Source organism: Pinus tabuliformis, chromosome 4_2 (assembly GCF_031772625.1).
Source record: "Pinus tabuliformis cultivar Carrire ecotype Pingquan chromosome 4_2, CPIR1, whole genome shotgun sequence".
Lineage (NCBI taxonomy): Eukaryota > Viridiplantae > Streptophyta > Pinopsida > Pinales > Pinaceae > Pinus > Pinus tabuliformis.
The window spans coordinates 174594811-174611866 of record NC_142304.1 but is presented as its reverse complement, the minus strand read 5'-3'; the positions used below and the strand labels follow the sequence as shown (position 1 = coordinate 174611866).

Here is a 17056-nt window from a genome sequence, read left to right as displayed (position 1 = left end):
TAGGGTGCAGAAATGAGCATACTTCGAAAGTGTATCCACAACCACCATGATGACTGACTTGTTTCCTGACTTTGGAAGACCTGTAATGAAATCCATAGAAACCTCCGTCCATATTGATGTCGGGATGGGCAACAGTTGTAATGTGCCTGGTGCGTTGACGGTCTCCCCATTGTGGCGTTGACAGACATCGCATTCTGCTACGAAAGTAAGGATGTCCTTTTTCATTCATGTCCAAAAAAATGATCTTCTGGTGCGAGCATACGTCTTCTGAAAGCCTGAATGTCCTGCAATGGGGGATGAGTGCAATTCTACCAAAATGCGACTTTTGAGGGTGGATGTTGGTGATATTACGACTCTGTCCCTGTAGCGAAGAATCTCATCCTGCCACGAGTAGCCCTTGGTGGAATTTGGATCCGCCTGCAATTGAGAAATGAGTTGGGAGAGCCCGGGATGTGAAAACCATTCCCTGCGAGCCTCTTCAATCCATTCTGGAATGGGGAGGGAAATTGCTAGCAGAGTACTTTCCTCCTCAAATTGGCGAGATAATGCATCTGCTACACTATTGTCTTGCCTTTCTTGTAAATGATCACATAATCATATCCCAGCATTTTGGTGAGCCATTTATTTTGTTGTGGGGAGGATAGGCGTTGCTCCAAAAAATATTTAAGACTGTGATGGTCTGTGCGGATTTGGAAATGTCGCCCCAATAAGTAAGGTCGCCAGGTCTCTACTGCATGTAAGATGGCCATCATTTCCTTCTCGTAGGTAGATTGGCCCAGATTCTTCCCACTTAGTTGTTGGCTTGTGAAGGCCAAAGGTCGTCCTTCCTGCATTAAGACCGCCCCAATACCCGTACCCGAAGCATCACATTCAATGACAAAAGATTTGGTGAAATCAGGTAGTGCTAAGACTGGAGTGGAACACATGGCATTTTTGAGAGCTGTAAAGGCCTGTTGTGCGTCCTCATTCCAGAAGAATGAATTTTTCTTCAGGAGTTGAGTGAGGGGCTTCGCTATGCGACCATAATTGCGGACAAATTTGCGATAATAGCCTGTGAGACCCAAAAATCCTCTCAGGCTCTTCAAGGTCCTAGGTTGAGGCCAATCCTGCATTACCTGGATCTTTTTGGGGTCCAACTTGGCACCTTCACACCCCACAATGTGGCCCAAATACTCAACTTCTTCCATGCCAAACAAACACTTGGACATCTTAACAAATAATTTATGCTTGCGGAGCAGTTGCAAGAGTAGATCTACATGCTGAAGATGTGCGGCCCAAGTGCAACTATAGATGAGGATGTCATCGAAGAAGACAAGGACAAACTTCCTGAGATATGGTTTGAGAAGGTGGTTCATAAGGCTCTGAAAAGTAGATGGGGCATTACAAAGACCGAATGGCATGACCAGGAACTCATAATGGCCTTCATGAGTTCGGAAAGCATTCTTTGGAATGTCGACTTCCTTCATGCGAATTTGGTGGTAGCCTGAGCGCAAATCCAGCTTAGTGAAGAATTGAGCCCCATTGAGTTCATCCAGCAAATCATCAACCATCGGGATGGGAAATTTATCTTTGACTGTCAACTTATTGAGGGCCCTGAAGTCTGGACACATCCGCCACTCCCCATCTTTCTTGAGCACCATGACCATCGGTGATGAATAAGGACTAATGCTGGGACGAATGACACCTGCTTCCAAAAGTTCCTTGATTATTTTTTCTATTTCATTCTTTTGGGTGAACGGATATCTGTATGGGCGCACATTTGGGGTTGGGCCCCTAGAACCAAGGTGACGCTATGATCATGTTCCCCTCTCGAGGGTGGAAGCTCATGAGGCTTATCAAAGACCGGCAGATGGTTATTTAAAATCTGTTGCATCTCAGGATGAATCGGCAGAGACTTGGTTGCGACTGCCTGGATAGCATTAAATTGAGCTATAACTCCATGATGGCCCTTTTTTAGCAATTTTTCCATCCTATGCGAGCTGATGATAGAGGGAGCTCCCGCCTGGAGTCCACGGAGGGTATGTGTGGAGTTGTTCTGCTTAAAACTCATATATAACTCCTGGAAATCCATTGTGATTGGCCCAAGAGTGCGGAGCCATTCAGCGCCGAGGACAATGTCGCACCCTCCCATGTGTATGGCAAACATGTGGGTCTTCAACTGATAATCCCCCATTTGAAGTTTGACATTTTCACAGCGGCCTTCACATTTCATTGTGCCCCCATCCGCAATTTGGACTTGGAAGTTAGAAACTGCTCGTACAAAACAATGCACTGCTTCCGCGACTTTGTGATGGATGAAATTATGTGTACTTCCACTATCAATCAAGACTACTACTGGGCGATGTTTAATAAAACCTCTGATTTTGAGAGTTTGAGGTGAAGAAATCCCTGCCAAAGCATGCAGCGAAATAACTGGTTCGTCAAGGACATTGTCCTTTTGGTTGTCCTCTTCTACCGCCTCATGTTCCTCAAGTGGTGGATCTTCCTCCGATGAGCTGTAGTCAGTGGCATCAATTTGAAAAAATTTGGGCTCCTTGCATTTATGACCTGGGGAGTATTTTTCATCACAGTAGTAACATAATCCTTGCTTTCTTCTTTCGGCCATTTCTGCAGGTGACACCTTTTGGACCTTAAGTGTTTGAGTCGTGTTGTGAGCCTGTGGGGGGCGACCCTTAGCAGAGAAATTTGGGCGACTGTACTGGGCTGCTAACGCACGTTCCACGTTACGAGCTACCTTGCAAGCCTCCGTCCATGTGGGAGGGTGGTGCAGTAGGACTTGGGCTTTTATGGCTTCTTTAAGACCGCTGATAAAACATTCCGTGTAGAACACATCTGAGAGACCCCTAGTGCGGAAGGCTAAGGCTTCAAAGGCTGTAATATATTCATCCACTGTGCCAGTCTGTCGGAGCTTAGTAAGACGACCCAAAAAAGAAGATTCCTAGTCAAAGCGGTCTGTAAGAGCTTTTTTGAAGTTGGTCCAAGCCAGAAAAGGTCCATTGCAACGTTGATGCCATTCCCACCATTGCCACCTTTCATTGTCTAAGTACATGCTCCCCACCATAAGTTGAGTCTCATTATCTAAGATGTTATTCAGATTGAAATACTACTCCAATTGTGCTATCCATGCTGCTGGGTGAGAACCATCAAATTTATGCATATCCAACTTGGGAGGTCGCTGATGGGATTGTTGGTGGGTGCCTCAGACGTGAGGAAAGTGGCTAGACTCACCCTCACTGTGTCCATTGCCATTATACACCTCCTCATGGGCTTCCTCCTTGCCCTTTGAGATTAGGGTAGATAGTCTGTCAAGTTGACTTTGGATGGATTGCAAGGTTAGTTCAAGTTTGTCAATCCTCTCATTGGCCATAGCTTGAGCTCTAGTTTCTACCATGCACCGATCAGATGTTCTTGAGATTTGGGACCGCCCAAAAAAAAAATTCAGTAAGAATTGAATGGTACCACCGTGCTGAGCTCGTCGTCCTAATTTTGATGGGCTAGATCACCAAGAAGCGCCCTGGGAGATCTCAAACTTCCTTTTTTTTTTTAAACTCCTAACGGAGTTTTACTCCTTCCTTATGAATACTGCAGTCGCCAAATCCTCAAAATGTCAATGCTGCCAAAAGTCCTGCGAAAATTATGCCCCGGTATAGGAACCCCACACAACTACTCAGATCTGGTGGATCTGAGAGATCTGAATGGCGGATCAGATAGCTCTGGGCAGCGGAACAGACTGTTGTTGCGGATCTGATGGATCTAATAGATTGGAATGGCTAGTCTGCTAACTCGGAACTGCGGGACTAATGTCTGCTACTGCTGCACCCCTTTGCACAAGTGGATCTGGCCAAGATGACGCGTGATCCCAAGATAGAAAAGGGAACTATGGTCTCGAGGAGTGTCAGGTGCTACAGATCGCAATATACATAAGGGTCTGACAGTAGTACTCGGCCCAATGTTTCAGGGCTCTAACTAAGGAGGATCAACTGTACCCTTAGCCGTACAACCCGACTACCCTATCGTACGGGCAAGTAATCTCTCCGAGTGTTGTTCTCGGTGTACTGTAGCAGCAAGACAGTCGACGGTTTATCTATGGCGAGGTTGTGGAGGAGCTAAGGGGCTTCCGATATACCCAGAAGGTACTTGGAAGACAGTCCGTACGCGGTTCTGTCTAATGCGCTACTACTCGAAGGGGTACCCACAGGGGTTACAAGGGAGTCCAACAAGCATGACCACCTCTTGTATTTCCTGCGTGCATGCCTCCCCAAATCCGCAGGTTTATGCGCTCAACGACAGATCCCGTGGTTTAAAGACGCCGGAACACGTCTCTAGCCAAAAAAAAAAAATTGCTAAGAAATGGAGATCCCACTGGCCTTGGAAAGTGCTATGATACCACTTGTTATGCTCTTAACCTGCAAAAAGATACCCGATTACAGAATATGCGAAGAAAGATACCCAGAACATAGAATAGTGAGAGACAACAGCAAATATTTTATTATTCAGAAAGCAATGTTCACTGGCCTCTTCGAGGGGTCAACCTCCAATAGAGCAGAGCTCGATTCAAAAATAAGACACGATGCTCCTCGCAAGGAGTCTCTATCCTTTATATATGACTCATACATGCAATACCATGGATCAATACCATGGGTTTTATTAATACCATCTATCTAATACTACGGCCCATTTGCAACTAACTGTGGTCCCGTCATTAATTGCGGGTTAACCACTTACAATTATTAATATGGGCTTTATTGACTCTTGACTATGACTCGATCCCATTACATAAATAAAGGGGTTAGGGTGGGACCCTAACAGAGAGGGGTTTTGCCCTGGCTGAGTGCCTACATCTTGTGTCCTTTTTGGTGTTTGTGATCTTCATTGTTTGGCATTTGTCTTGATGATCAGAATATAATAATTGGAAAAAAGAACTAATAAGAGACATCACAGGAAAGTGTCAAAGAAAGGGAAATCTAATTAATAAAAGCCCTAACTATGCTGCCCTACGGATTTCTCAACAAAGTCAGACTTTCATGAACTAAAAGAACATGAAAAACCTTTAAGTGCCACCAGCAGATGCCAAATTGATTAAAAGGAACTGTCAACCTCGAGGTTAACAGAAAGATTCCAGCAAGTACAATCCCAGGTGCTAACAGCACCATCTAAGGGTACAACTGTGAAGGTTAAAGTGACCGTGATACCTATTTAACACCCCTGCTTCATCTGTATGTGCCTCACTTGAGAAAATATATCATTTATGATATTATTTTGAAGGTACTAATTGTACCCACTAAGAAATTCTTACCGGGTTTATCTTTCTCTATTTCTGATGATTATTAGTGCTCAGGTTTAATTGTGTTCGCAACACAACACTAATGATATCGATATCCAATACTATTTCTAACAAGGACCAAGAAAAGCCCAACTCCTTCCACCTATTGTGATCCTTTATCGAATAGAAGGGATCACTTATGTAAGTAAATAGAGGTCGGCATGGAAGTGAGCCCAGATAAATCATGAGTGAGAATTTGTGTATATAGGAGATTATCATAATGACATAGTCATTCAAACATAGTTGTATTTGATTCTTTGATAATATTACCTTTTAGGCTTATTGGCATATCTTCTCCCATTTCTCAGGAGCTGCAGATGCAACTTATCAATCTTATACTGAGTCATATGCCCCATCTATAATTGGTGTATTGAGTCTTCATTGTGTTATTTTGGGGTAAGCGGCACATAACACCACCCCATGGGGTCAAGCCTAATCAAGAAGGCATGGAAAGATGTGTCACCCAAGGTAAACAAATACCCAGTAGTTAATTGGAAATTCCACCATCTTGGATACTGGACGCTTATATGATAAAAAATGAAGGCATGACTGGATGCTCTGATAACAAAGAAGCCAACTAGGGGAAAGGGGTGGTTACAATGGCCATGACCTCCCTTTCTCGAGGATTGCTCCATTTCTTTTTTCTACTTTCTATGCCAAGGCCTACAAAATGTTATATTTGTCATCTTATTTGCATTGTTTTATGCAGAGCCAACAACCATTAATACTGCCAGTTTGGAATTCAATGCTCATAATACACACAATTGTACAATTACTCCACTAAGAATGGTGTGTCTGGCTAGATAGCCAAACACTAGTAAGGATGTTATATAGTTCGCTACATAATCGGAGGCTTGCCCGATTCAGGCCTGCATTCTGTATTTTTAATATAGATTGCTTGATTGCAAATTTTAGAGAATTAAAATAGTGTTTTGACTTTAAAAGCTAGGATCAGCCATCAAATTGAAAAGCCTTGACTGCTCTTTACCCTCAAAACAAAAAGCTCTAGATAGCTGCTCCAATGAAGACCCATCTAAAAGTATTTCGGAACATCTGGCCATGGCACAAGAGCCTGCCTAGTCATGTGTGATCATACACGAAGGTGTGAGATGTGAGAATTGTTGAAAGATTGTTCATATATTAAAGTGTGGAACCATCATGTAGTATAGGATACAAATTTATGGAACAAATTGATGTTCATCAAAAATAAAATCAGATAAACTATGGAACATCATAGCATACCAGTTTGTCCATTGAAATTTAACAACTAACCTTTTAGGGCTCTGCTCATTTACAATATCTGAAGCAATCTCAGAAATGTACTGTTCCCAGTCCAATGTTTGTACAGGTTGATTGTTAGTGAAAGGATACCTGCGAGACAAAGATTCCAGCCTAACAAAAATTGCAGTAATATAGACTACAAATGTTAATGAAGAGAACAGAACAAAGATGTTACCTAAGCTATTACAACATTCCCACTGGAAAACCAAATAAAAATTGAAGATAAATATTAATCTAAACATGCTAAGCTAGCAAAGAAGAGTGTTTACTGTTGCACTTTGCAAGCCTCAAAGCAAAGAATTGCTCTCCTTAAGTTTCTGTTAGATTGTTGAGCTATACGACCTGTGAATCCCAAAGGAAGTTGCAGTCCTTCTTTCTTAGCAATATATTCAAGTACTTCAACTATCTGGATTAAACCAGCCCACGCAATGACACCGTGAGAAAATAATCTATTTGATTCATTCCATTGCAAAGAATCATGTAACTTTCAGATTTACAAGTACAAAAGAAATGCATCAGACAGCAAGTAGTGCAACCTTTCTTCCTTTCTTATTTACAGATGATGGTAATTAGACTTCGAAGGAAGAACAAAATACTACTATTCTTCAAGTACATTTTGAACAATATCAATTGGTCATCGGTAAGTACTAGTTGAAACTTTCCACACAAAATTCCACATATGTCCAGGATCCAGAGACTTACTTGCTCCTTTGAAGGTGAATTGACGCGAATATTCAGGCAACGGGATCTCACTGCTTCAAGTACTTTCGACACACTATCACAGCATAAAATTATTCGGCATGCTCCACTGTAGACTTCCATTGTTCGTCGGAGAGAGTGCTGAGCCTCTTTAGAAAGCTTGTCAACTTCATTGAGAACAAGCACTGCCATCAAATACCAGTTCTTATTAAAAATTGTTTCCACAATCCAACCTAGATAAACACTTTGTAGAAACCAACATGCATGTTACTTCTTTCTCTTTTTCACCCAGAATACACAATAAATTTAATTTAGAGAGAAAACAATCTTACTCTTTGATTTTTTTTTCTTTTTGGTAAACCTGCTTTATGTTGAAGAATGTAACTAGGTTCAGTCTTCATAGTTGTACTTGAGTCAAAATGAAATATATTTATCAAAAGAAAGCAGAAGAAATTTTATTATTAATTAAATTGACTTGTTAAAGCATGGGTTTCATGCTTGGGTCAATTGTCATAGGTCAAGCTTGTTGATATGGGGTAGCATCGAATGTGCTCTAGCCATGAAAAATGGTGAAGAGATTAAAGCACATAAGATCTCCAAGACCCAGAAATGGTTTGGGCAGATTCTACCTGGTTAAGGAGATATTAAAATAATTAATATTTTTAATGGAGTTCCTAAGCCTAAACTTAGAAGAAAAAGTATTAATGGGTATTAATAAAAAACTGGGTTAGAAGGTTCTAAATGACATGGATCAAGCCAAATCTAATCTTGGCCGTTGATTAGATATGTAATCTCGGTCATTGAAGGCTCAACAGAAAAAGTATAAGAGGAGTCTTGAGGGTCAGTTGGAGAAGACACCAAAGTGATCAGTCATTAGATTTTTTAGAGCGGGGTTTGCTAAGAGAAATCGAATTAGTGATCAGTTTGCACCGAGGGGCAGTGAGTACGAGGCAAAGAGGCAGAGATAGTGTCGGAAGACCAGCAAAGAGGTAGACGTTGAACCAGAGGGAGCCACGCAGAGGGAGAAGAGACTGTGCAGAGGCCAAAAGGGCTTGGGTCATCCACACAGAGGCTGCAGGAGTGACGCAGAGGGCCATAGAGGTTGCGCAGAGCCTCAGATGGTTGACGCAGAGGCTAGGAGGGTTGACGCTGAGTTTCAAATTGTGTTGGAGAGGGTTTCGTGGGGCAGACTTTCCGAATATCTACTTCCGAATAGAGTGGTATTACTGCCAGATTATTTCTCTGTCGGGTGAGCCAGTTTGGCACCCAGTTGTACTCAGAAAGACTGCATAATAATATAACCCTCAAAATTGTTGCACCAGTTTTCCCAAGTTGGGTTTTTCCGGGGACGATTGTCCAAAAATAACGGTGTCACGTGTTTGTTTATTTCTTTCAATTGTTGATCTGTAGATGGTTGAGCCTGTATTGTGTTTATTTAAGGGTTTATATGGTTAAATAACTTGTTAGTAGTTAAACAAGTAGGCGAAATAAACCAGAGAATACAGATAAAATTTCTAACAGGTAATACTTAGAAATTTCAACAAAAGCCTCCATTGCAGGCTTTTAGGATTTTCCATCAAGTCACCTTGTTGTTGGCCTCCAAATTAATACTCTTCAATTCGGTTTCTCAACCAAACTCATGTCGGCTCATTTACAATGGGAAACAACTATATATAGGAGTGTAGACTTCGCTCAACAAGCAGTGAAGAGTGACAAGTTCGGAGCATCTCAGTGAGGAAGTCCGGTGTAACAAAGTGGAAGACAATTCAGATAAGAAGACCAAGGCATATCTGGGCTACCACCGCCATAGGACCGAAGTTTAGGGCTGCCACCACAGAACCGAAGCTTGGGCTACTACCACAGGACCGAGGCATGACTATAATTACAAGACAAAATCTTGGGCTACTACCACAGGGCTGAGGCATGACTATATTGCAAGACAATGTGTGTTATCATTACAGGAACAAAGTTCACTGAAGGACTGTATTATCATATGCGTGCTAACACAACAAGACCAAAGCTTATTATGTCATCATATGAGTGATACCATCACAGGACCGAAGCACATTTAGAATGCCACAAAACTAAAGTATCGAAGCTTGTTTGGGACTATCACAGGACTGAAGCATAATTGAGATGCCACAGAACTGAAGCATGATGTGACAAGGTTGACTTGATGGATGGAAGTAGTCTTTAGTCTAGGTTATGAGGGTCTTGGTCATCTCAAATTTTGTTTTGAATCTACTTAAGGAAGAATTCTTGACTGGGTTTTCCCCTACGTAGGGGTTTTGCCCTGGCTGCATGCCTACATATTGTGTCCTCCTCTATTTATTGACTGGCAATAGTCTTGATGATAAGAACAAGATAAATAGAAGGAAGAAAAACTAATAATGAAACATCACAAGTTAATGTCATAACAAGAGAAATCAATTAATTTGCCACCCTAATGAATTTCTAAACGTGGTATCAGAGCTATGGTTGAAGATCACCTTGTTGGCAAGAAGGAAATGTAGTCTTGGAAGAAAAAGAAGAATATGATCTAAAAGTGTTGGCTATTACACGAAGTGTGAGGAAGGCTTTGAGTGAGGACAATTATATGTGTCTAAGGCCAGCAAAGCCCTAAAACTATTTTGTGTAAGTCAAATAAAAAAGAACAAAGTTCCTATTGATAACCGAGAGTTGTAGGATCCTTTTAAGCCAACAAAGGCTACAACAGTACTCAAGTAGGGGCGGCGAAGCTGTTTAAAGGACCAGCGAAGGGCTTTAATGAGTAATCACTTCCAGCATTTAAGAACCGCGAGCCTCTATCCTTTGTCCAAGGCAACACTAGTATTGAAGGCCATCCAAGTTAACACAGGCAAAAATCCGAATGAAAGAGATTGATCCTTGTAACCAAAAAGGACAGTCATCCTAGGAACATGCTGGACAGTATGCAATCCTGAAGTCTCATCAAACAAAGGGTACTCAATGCTCTAGGAACCAGCTACTAGCCCAAAAGGAAAGAACGGGACAAGGACCCACTATCACCTCAGTCAATGCCCCTTGCACTTTACGTATTTTCACCGATGGGAGGAATCCCAGTATGGAGCAAATCACTTGAATGATAGGATCAATGCCAAGGCATAACATGATTTCCAAGGCCCATTTAAAGGAGAGGCTCAATTAATGCTTCCAATGCTTAAAGAAAATCTGAAAGGCTCCCCAAGAAAGACCTATGAAGGATGACCTTGTTGAAAAGTGTAACTAGGTTTGGTCTTCATAATGACATGTAATTGTGATTTTATGTAAAGAGATGTAAAGAAGAAAAATAAAATTATTTTATTGCTTGCATAATGGGTTTCATAAGCAAGAGATTTTATTTTTGAGTCAAGGCTCCCATTGAGAGCCTTTAGGAATTTTGTCATCTAGTCATAAAATAATAAAACTGGCATTGTCATGTAAAGAAGTCATGTTACACATTGTAAAGAGTCATTCTTGTCTATGTAAAAGTCATCCTCCAAGATCTTGTCACTAGCCCTGATAATGTCGGCCTACATCAAAGCGATGGATCTAGAAGATGAAGTTGGCTTCCCTCCAAGAGATCATGTCGGCCTAAAGGTCATGAAAAAGCTTATATATATACCCATACTCGGCCTCATTTGAAGATATCGACTTCGGTGAAGCAAGTCGAGAAAGAAGTGTGAAGTAGACACCAAAAGAAGCCTCCATATCAATGCAGCTAAGATGAAAGATAGCGAAGATAATCAAGTATTGTTTTGGGTTAATTTGTCCTCCCACGTGCGAAGATAGCAGAACCGAAGGTCTACAGAAGAAGTCGAAGGAGCTGTTGTTACCTTGAGGTGACCATTGTTTAGGACTAGAGCCTCGCCAAGCGAAGCCGAGTCAAGGTACAAGAAGTCCCTCTCTTAGAGACTATAAAGGAAGAGAAGACAAGCTAGGGTTTATGTGGTGGGTTGGCAAGCCTACAAGAAGAGACCGAGGTTCTAAGGAAGCCGAGATCAAGAAGGGAAGAAGTCAAGCACAAGAAGAGAAAGGAAACCGAGAAGAAAAACATCGTTGAAGAAGAGGTTAGTGACAAGGGTCTTGGGAGGACACTACAGTCAAGGGTGTTTGTCATGATCTTGGTATTTGTCAATTGAAGATCTATAAGAAGAATTTCTTATTGGATTTTCCTCTCAAAGAGAGAGGTTTTGGCCCTGGCTTACAAGCCTACATTCTGTGTCTCTTGTCTTCTATTGTTCACTTGATAATTATCTTAATGAAAAGAACACAATAATAACATAACGAAGAGAACATCATAAGTAAAAGTATATCACAAGCAATTATCAAGAACAGAAATCTCCTAACTTATGATGCCCTAGATTTCTCAACAGACCTCGAGCTAAGGAATATTCAATAATGATGAATGCCTAAGAACAAAACTTCCAAGATCCCTCACTTGTGATTGGTGTCTTTATACTAGGGTTCAAAGTGAGGCAAGGATGGATCATTCAATGGAAGGATTCAATTAAAGTGTGATTTTTAGGAGAAGTTAGGGTGACTTTCCATGAAAAACCCCTTGAGAGAAATATTACAAGAGACCAAGGGTTGAGAGATATACCGCAGTAAAGGCTCATCCAATGATCACCTATAGTTAAGAAAAAAGGTTTTGAAAGATTAACTACAAAGTGCAAACCTTCAAGAAATCCCCAAGTCAGAGCAGCTTAAGGTTTCCCTCTTGGTGTGATAGCTAGGACATCAATTTATTTGAGATTCCATTGTCAAAATTCGTTCAAAACTGGAGGATGCCCAGAGGAGACATAAATGAAGAAACCTATTCGGATGGAATCCTAAAATTCCTCCTCCCTAAAATTTCGCACCAAGCCCTAGAAAATCTCTTTATCCTTAGGGGACGAAAAAGAGAGGAAGAAAAGAGGTGAAAGAATGATATTTCGTTAAAGGACCAGTGCCTGGCTATTGGGAAGATTGGAGTCAAAATGATCAAGATTTATGAACTTCAATCTTCAAGAAGACCTAAAGAAACAGCTATGCTCTCTATGGATGCAGCTTCACAATAACTTTACACTTTTATACTTCGATATGCAATATTTGATGGAGTTTCAAGGTAAAAGGTGCACAACCTACCCCTAGGAAAACTCGTTCTTCTTGCCAAGATGAATAACATATGCAACAAGCCAAGATGTGTTTCATAAGTTCGCATTAATTTTGAGGGCACAATTAAAATCATGACATGGCATTCCATACATTAGACATTAAACATTATGAAATTCGCGTGAAAATAGCATTGACATGACAAAAAGAGTATACCCATCCATAAACTTGTCAAATAGAAGCTCCAAGAAAGATAGTGAAAATATTCCATGCATCAAAATGCATTTAGTCATCCAAATCATTCTACAATTTGCAGGTCTGAAATCTGTAGAAAGATATATCCCAAATCCAAGTGATGATCCATCAGAGAGAACACCTCTTATATTTATACAATCCTCTAAACGGTTCGAATAACCTAATTTAGCCTAATGATGCCCCTATAATAAAATAAGGTGAAAAATAACAATACTTTTGGTGAAAGCCCACCAAAATAACTCCATAGTAAGAATAATTAGCCTCTCAAGAGGGCCAAAATGATAGAAAGATAGCTAGAAGGGTCGTTGGAAGGCCAAATCAAGTCCCTCATGTGCCAAAATGAGTAGGAGGGCTCCAATAACAGTGATGAAGGGGGTGGTCCCTTGATCTCCAAGCAAATGACCTGTGGTGCTCTCAAGTGGTTATGGTAACACAAAGAACATCCTCATGGGTCTCCAACTGAATCGATCAAGCATGTGCTCCATCTGTAAGGGTTGGAATAATGATGCAAGCCCTCCCTTGTCTCCTTATGAGAGACAAAACCCCATTTGGGCCCTGGATCAACTGCCAAGTATGTGGTGCAAGTGTGTATCCGTCTAGGATAGGTGGTTTAGGTGCATCATCATCATCAAACAAGTGGTACATGAGCAAACAATATGTAGTGTTGAGGGATCTCATGGTGCGGCTTTTTGCTCTCTGCTATAGTGGAGGCACATGGCTCTCAATGCTCACCTTATAAATGCCATTAAGACCCTCTAGAGGGCTTGGATCCCATATAGGGACACCAAACCCCAAGATGAAGACCCATCTACAATCCTGTATAAGATCCAATACATCTCCTCGCCTCCAGTACAACAATTCATTACAGCAATTGAGCAAATGAGCTTACAAATCATGGAACCAAGCGAGCACTTCATAGTGGCATGCCCTTTCATAATGGGCTTTAGAATGTACGAGTGTACCTAGGTTCAAGAAGGAGGTTAACCAAGGACCCCATTAAGTGGTTCCAACCACTAAGGGGATGACAGGTCCATGGTACGTCTGTTAGATGTCAGGTGTCGCATGAAATAATGATGGAATGGAGTAGGACAACAGGGAAGACTCCAAGCCACATGCCATGGTCAAAGGGTAGGCTATAGCAAGGGAAGCCCACACATGGGTTTATAGATGCAGAAGGGAGCAATCATGGTAAATAAGTTACCGTGGCCTTCGTTTTTCCACCCTTCTTCGTATTTCTTTTGCCTTTTATTGATTTTTCTATTATAATTGCTCGGGGCTCCACGGAATGAGAGCATGATGTGAATGGTGTAGAAAATTGATGATTTGCACCCTTAACCCAATTTACAAGTTTGTGTGTGTTTATTTAGGCCCAACCCACATGTTTTGTCATGCTAATATAAATTTCAGTATGCATTCATTGCAAACATCATAAGAGTACTTCTACTATTTTTCACTTTCCTATTAGCGGAAAAATTAATAAAAAAATTAGGCAAGCATTCACACATATGAGACATTTATTTTTGGTCAAGTTGACTCCGAAAAAACCCCACAGCTTCTTGGGGAAAACCAGTCTTCAAAGGAGGATTTTATTGCTTAAGAAATTATAAAATAAGTACAAAAATTCACTACAATTATCTCCCTTTTTTCTACTGCACCATTAATTGCAATTTCGGGAAAAATTTTCCCACTGAAATCTTCAAATTTTCACAAATTTACATGCCCAGAATTTCTATAAATTTCTCAACTCATCTTCTCAAAATTCGTGCCCATAATTCTGCATCGAAAATTGTGTTGAAGGTGCCTCAAAATATGCATTGAAGGAGTGATAATTTGCCTTGAAATTCATGCATGTTTGCTGCCTTAAAATTCACGTTGAGTGGTTGTTGCCTTGAATTTCATGCCTAACAACAGCAAATACATCCTCGAAATTCGTGCCATAGCCCCTCAAAGATCATGCCTCACCTCGAAATTCATGTTTGTTGTATCTGCTCTCTTCCTCCATTTTCGTGTTGCTAAATGCCCTCCTAGAAATGTGTGCCTCCTTCCTTGCTGCAATTTCTCCTCAGCAACCTCTCCTTCTCTCCTTGAAGTTTTCTGTCCTCTCTTATGCTCATGCTCTCTCAAGTGTGAAATGAAGAATGAAATCCATTTTCCCTCTTTTGTCTCCTTGGAAAAGATTGAATCCCTAAACCTAGGATCCAATGGTTGAGATTTTATTCCAAATCTCAAGATGTGCGGTTGATATCAATTCTCCCAAATGACCCCCCTCACACATTGGCCCCATCACTTAAGTCTCCTTGTACCTTTTTCAAGTTGTGTACACCTTTTTTATTTTTCTCATAAAGCGATTTTTCAACTCATTTAATATTAGAAAAGTAAACTTAGTACTTTACACATAAAGTCACTTTATAAAGTACGAGTGACTTTAATATTAGAAAAAGTATATGGTACAACACTTCTAAGTACCTTTTCCACCCATGACATTAATATAACACATAAATGTCACCAAGACAAAAATAATTAATGTTCTCACAAGGCTAAAGGGGATAAAAGCCTAGTAAGACCTCTCCTTGGTACTATTTCCAACACTCCCTCTATCGAAGAAAGTGTTGCTCACCACTACCATCCTATCTCTGAAGAAAACATGCTTGTCTCTTGGCAAAGACATGGTGAGAATGTCTGCTAGCTGCTCATTAGTGGATATATACTCAAGATCCACTGCCCCTCGCTGAACCCAGTCTCTGATGAAGTGGTGTCTAATTTCTATATGCTTTGACTGATCGTGAAATATTGGATTCTCAATGAGCTTAATACAACTATAATTATCACAATAAATAGTAGTTGGTCTCAACATGACCAAATAAACCATGAAGCATCTTGCGTAACCATAATGCCTCGCACCCTGCCTAACTAGCTGCCATACAATCTACCTTTGTGCTGCTCAATGCCACTGACTCATATTTTCTGTTGAACTATGACACAATTGTCGAGCCCACTAAGAAACAACATCCAAAAGTACTCTTTCAATCACTAACACTGCCAGCCCAATTTGAGTCTGTGCAACCAATCAATTTGACTATATCACATCTGACATAGTCCAAACCATGATCCACTATGCCCTATAAGTACCTCAACACATGTTTTGCAACCACCTAGTGTACTCTCCTGGGCTCCATCATAAACTAACTCAATGTGTTGACTACAAAACAAATATCCAGTCTAGTGTTGACCAGATACATCAATGAACCGATTAGCTAACAATACAAAGTGGGATCCACCAACTCGGAATCAACATCATGCAGCTTCTTCTAGTTGGTGATCAAAGGAGTAGCCATAGGACTGGAACCATCCATATGGAATCTCCTCAAGATATCCCCTGCATCCCTGCCCTGGCCTATAAAGATGTGCCCATCCTCTTGCCAAACCTCTAACCCCAGAAAGTAATTCATCAACGCCATATCAGTGATATCAAACTCTGAAGCAAGATCTCTCTTGCAATGATGGATGAAACTATCCTGCCCTGTAATAAACAAGTCATCCACATACAGTACTAGAATGAGTGGATCGTCACTTACCAGGATAAAGTATAGGTTCAGATCTGCATCACTCTTCTAAAAACCCATCTACTGCAAGTAAGAATATATCCTCTCACACCATGCCCTCGATGCTTGCTTCAATCCATACAAGGCTTTCTTCAGCGCAGTGTTGACAATATCGCCGATATTCGCAAATATCGCGATATTTTCGGGGAGACGAGATATCGCAGAGGAAATATCGCGATATTTTGTCTCCGCGAAAATACCGCGATATTTCTGAAATATCGGCGATATCTCAGGAAAATATCGCGTTACGATTCAAAATATCGCCCGGGCAGAGCAAAAAATTGTCACCGCTGCTAGAAAAGGTCGATTTTGTTTTCTTTCATTCATTTTCATTTTTGAACGCTGGATAAGGAGGGGAGATCTATGTGCTTGCTGCCAAGGAGGATTTGAGTGTTGAATAGCCATTATCGCCACGAACAATGAAGATTTTGTTGATCTAACATTGAAGAACAGTGAGACAATTTCATTTCTTCCATTAACATGTATGTTCAAATAAACCCTATGTTAATGAATTTTTTGATAGTTTTAGGATTATTCTTGCTTGCCTATTTGCCTACAAACATTTTGCAGGTTTTTTTTTCCCATTTGCTATGATTTTCATGCCCATGAGCAAATGCAAGGGTTTTCTCCATATTTGGACAGCAAACTCCATTTTTTTTTTAACTTTCAAATGCACCCTCTTATTGTCATTTATGGTTTTTCATTGAATTCACATTGCAAATAATGTAGCAAAAAAATTATTTTGTAAAATGAGGTGGTTATTACTTATTAATTCCAAAAAAAAATTTGGTGCCTTAGGTTTGAG

At 40.8% G+C, this 17056-nt stretch overlaps 1 protein-coding gene across 4 annotated transcripts in view; it reads right to left on the bottom strand.

Moving 5' to 3' along the window:
• The window catches only part of EMB2775 (ATPase family associated with various cellular activities (AAA)), a 240541-nt gene that overhangs the window by 157913 nt on the left and 65572 nt on the right, over positions 1-17056 (bottom strand). For all 4 annotated transcript variants that reach the window (XM_089428398.1, XM_089428397.1, XM_089428400.1 and 1 more), the window contains exons 5-7: positions 7307-7488; positions 6874-7010; positions 6596-6694 (exon numbers count right to left, since the gene is read on the bottom strand). In XM_089428398.1, coding sequence (XP_089284524.1) covers positions 6596-6694; positions 6874-7010; positions 7307-7488 — 418 coding nt within the window. The remainder of the gene's footprint in view (positions 1-6595; positions 6695-6873; positions 7011-7306; positions 7489-17056) is intronic.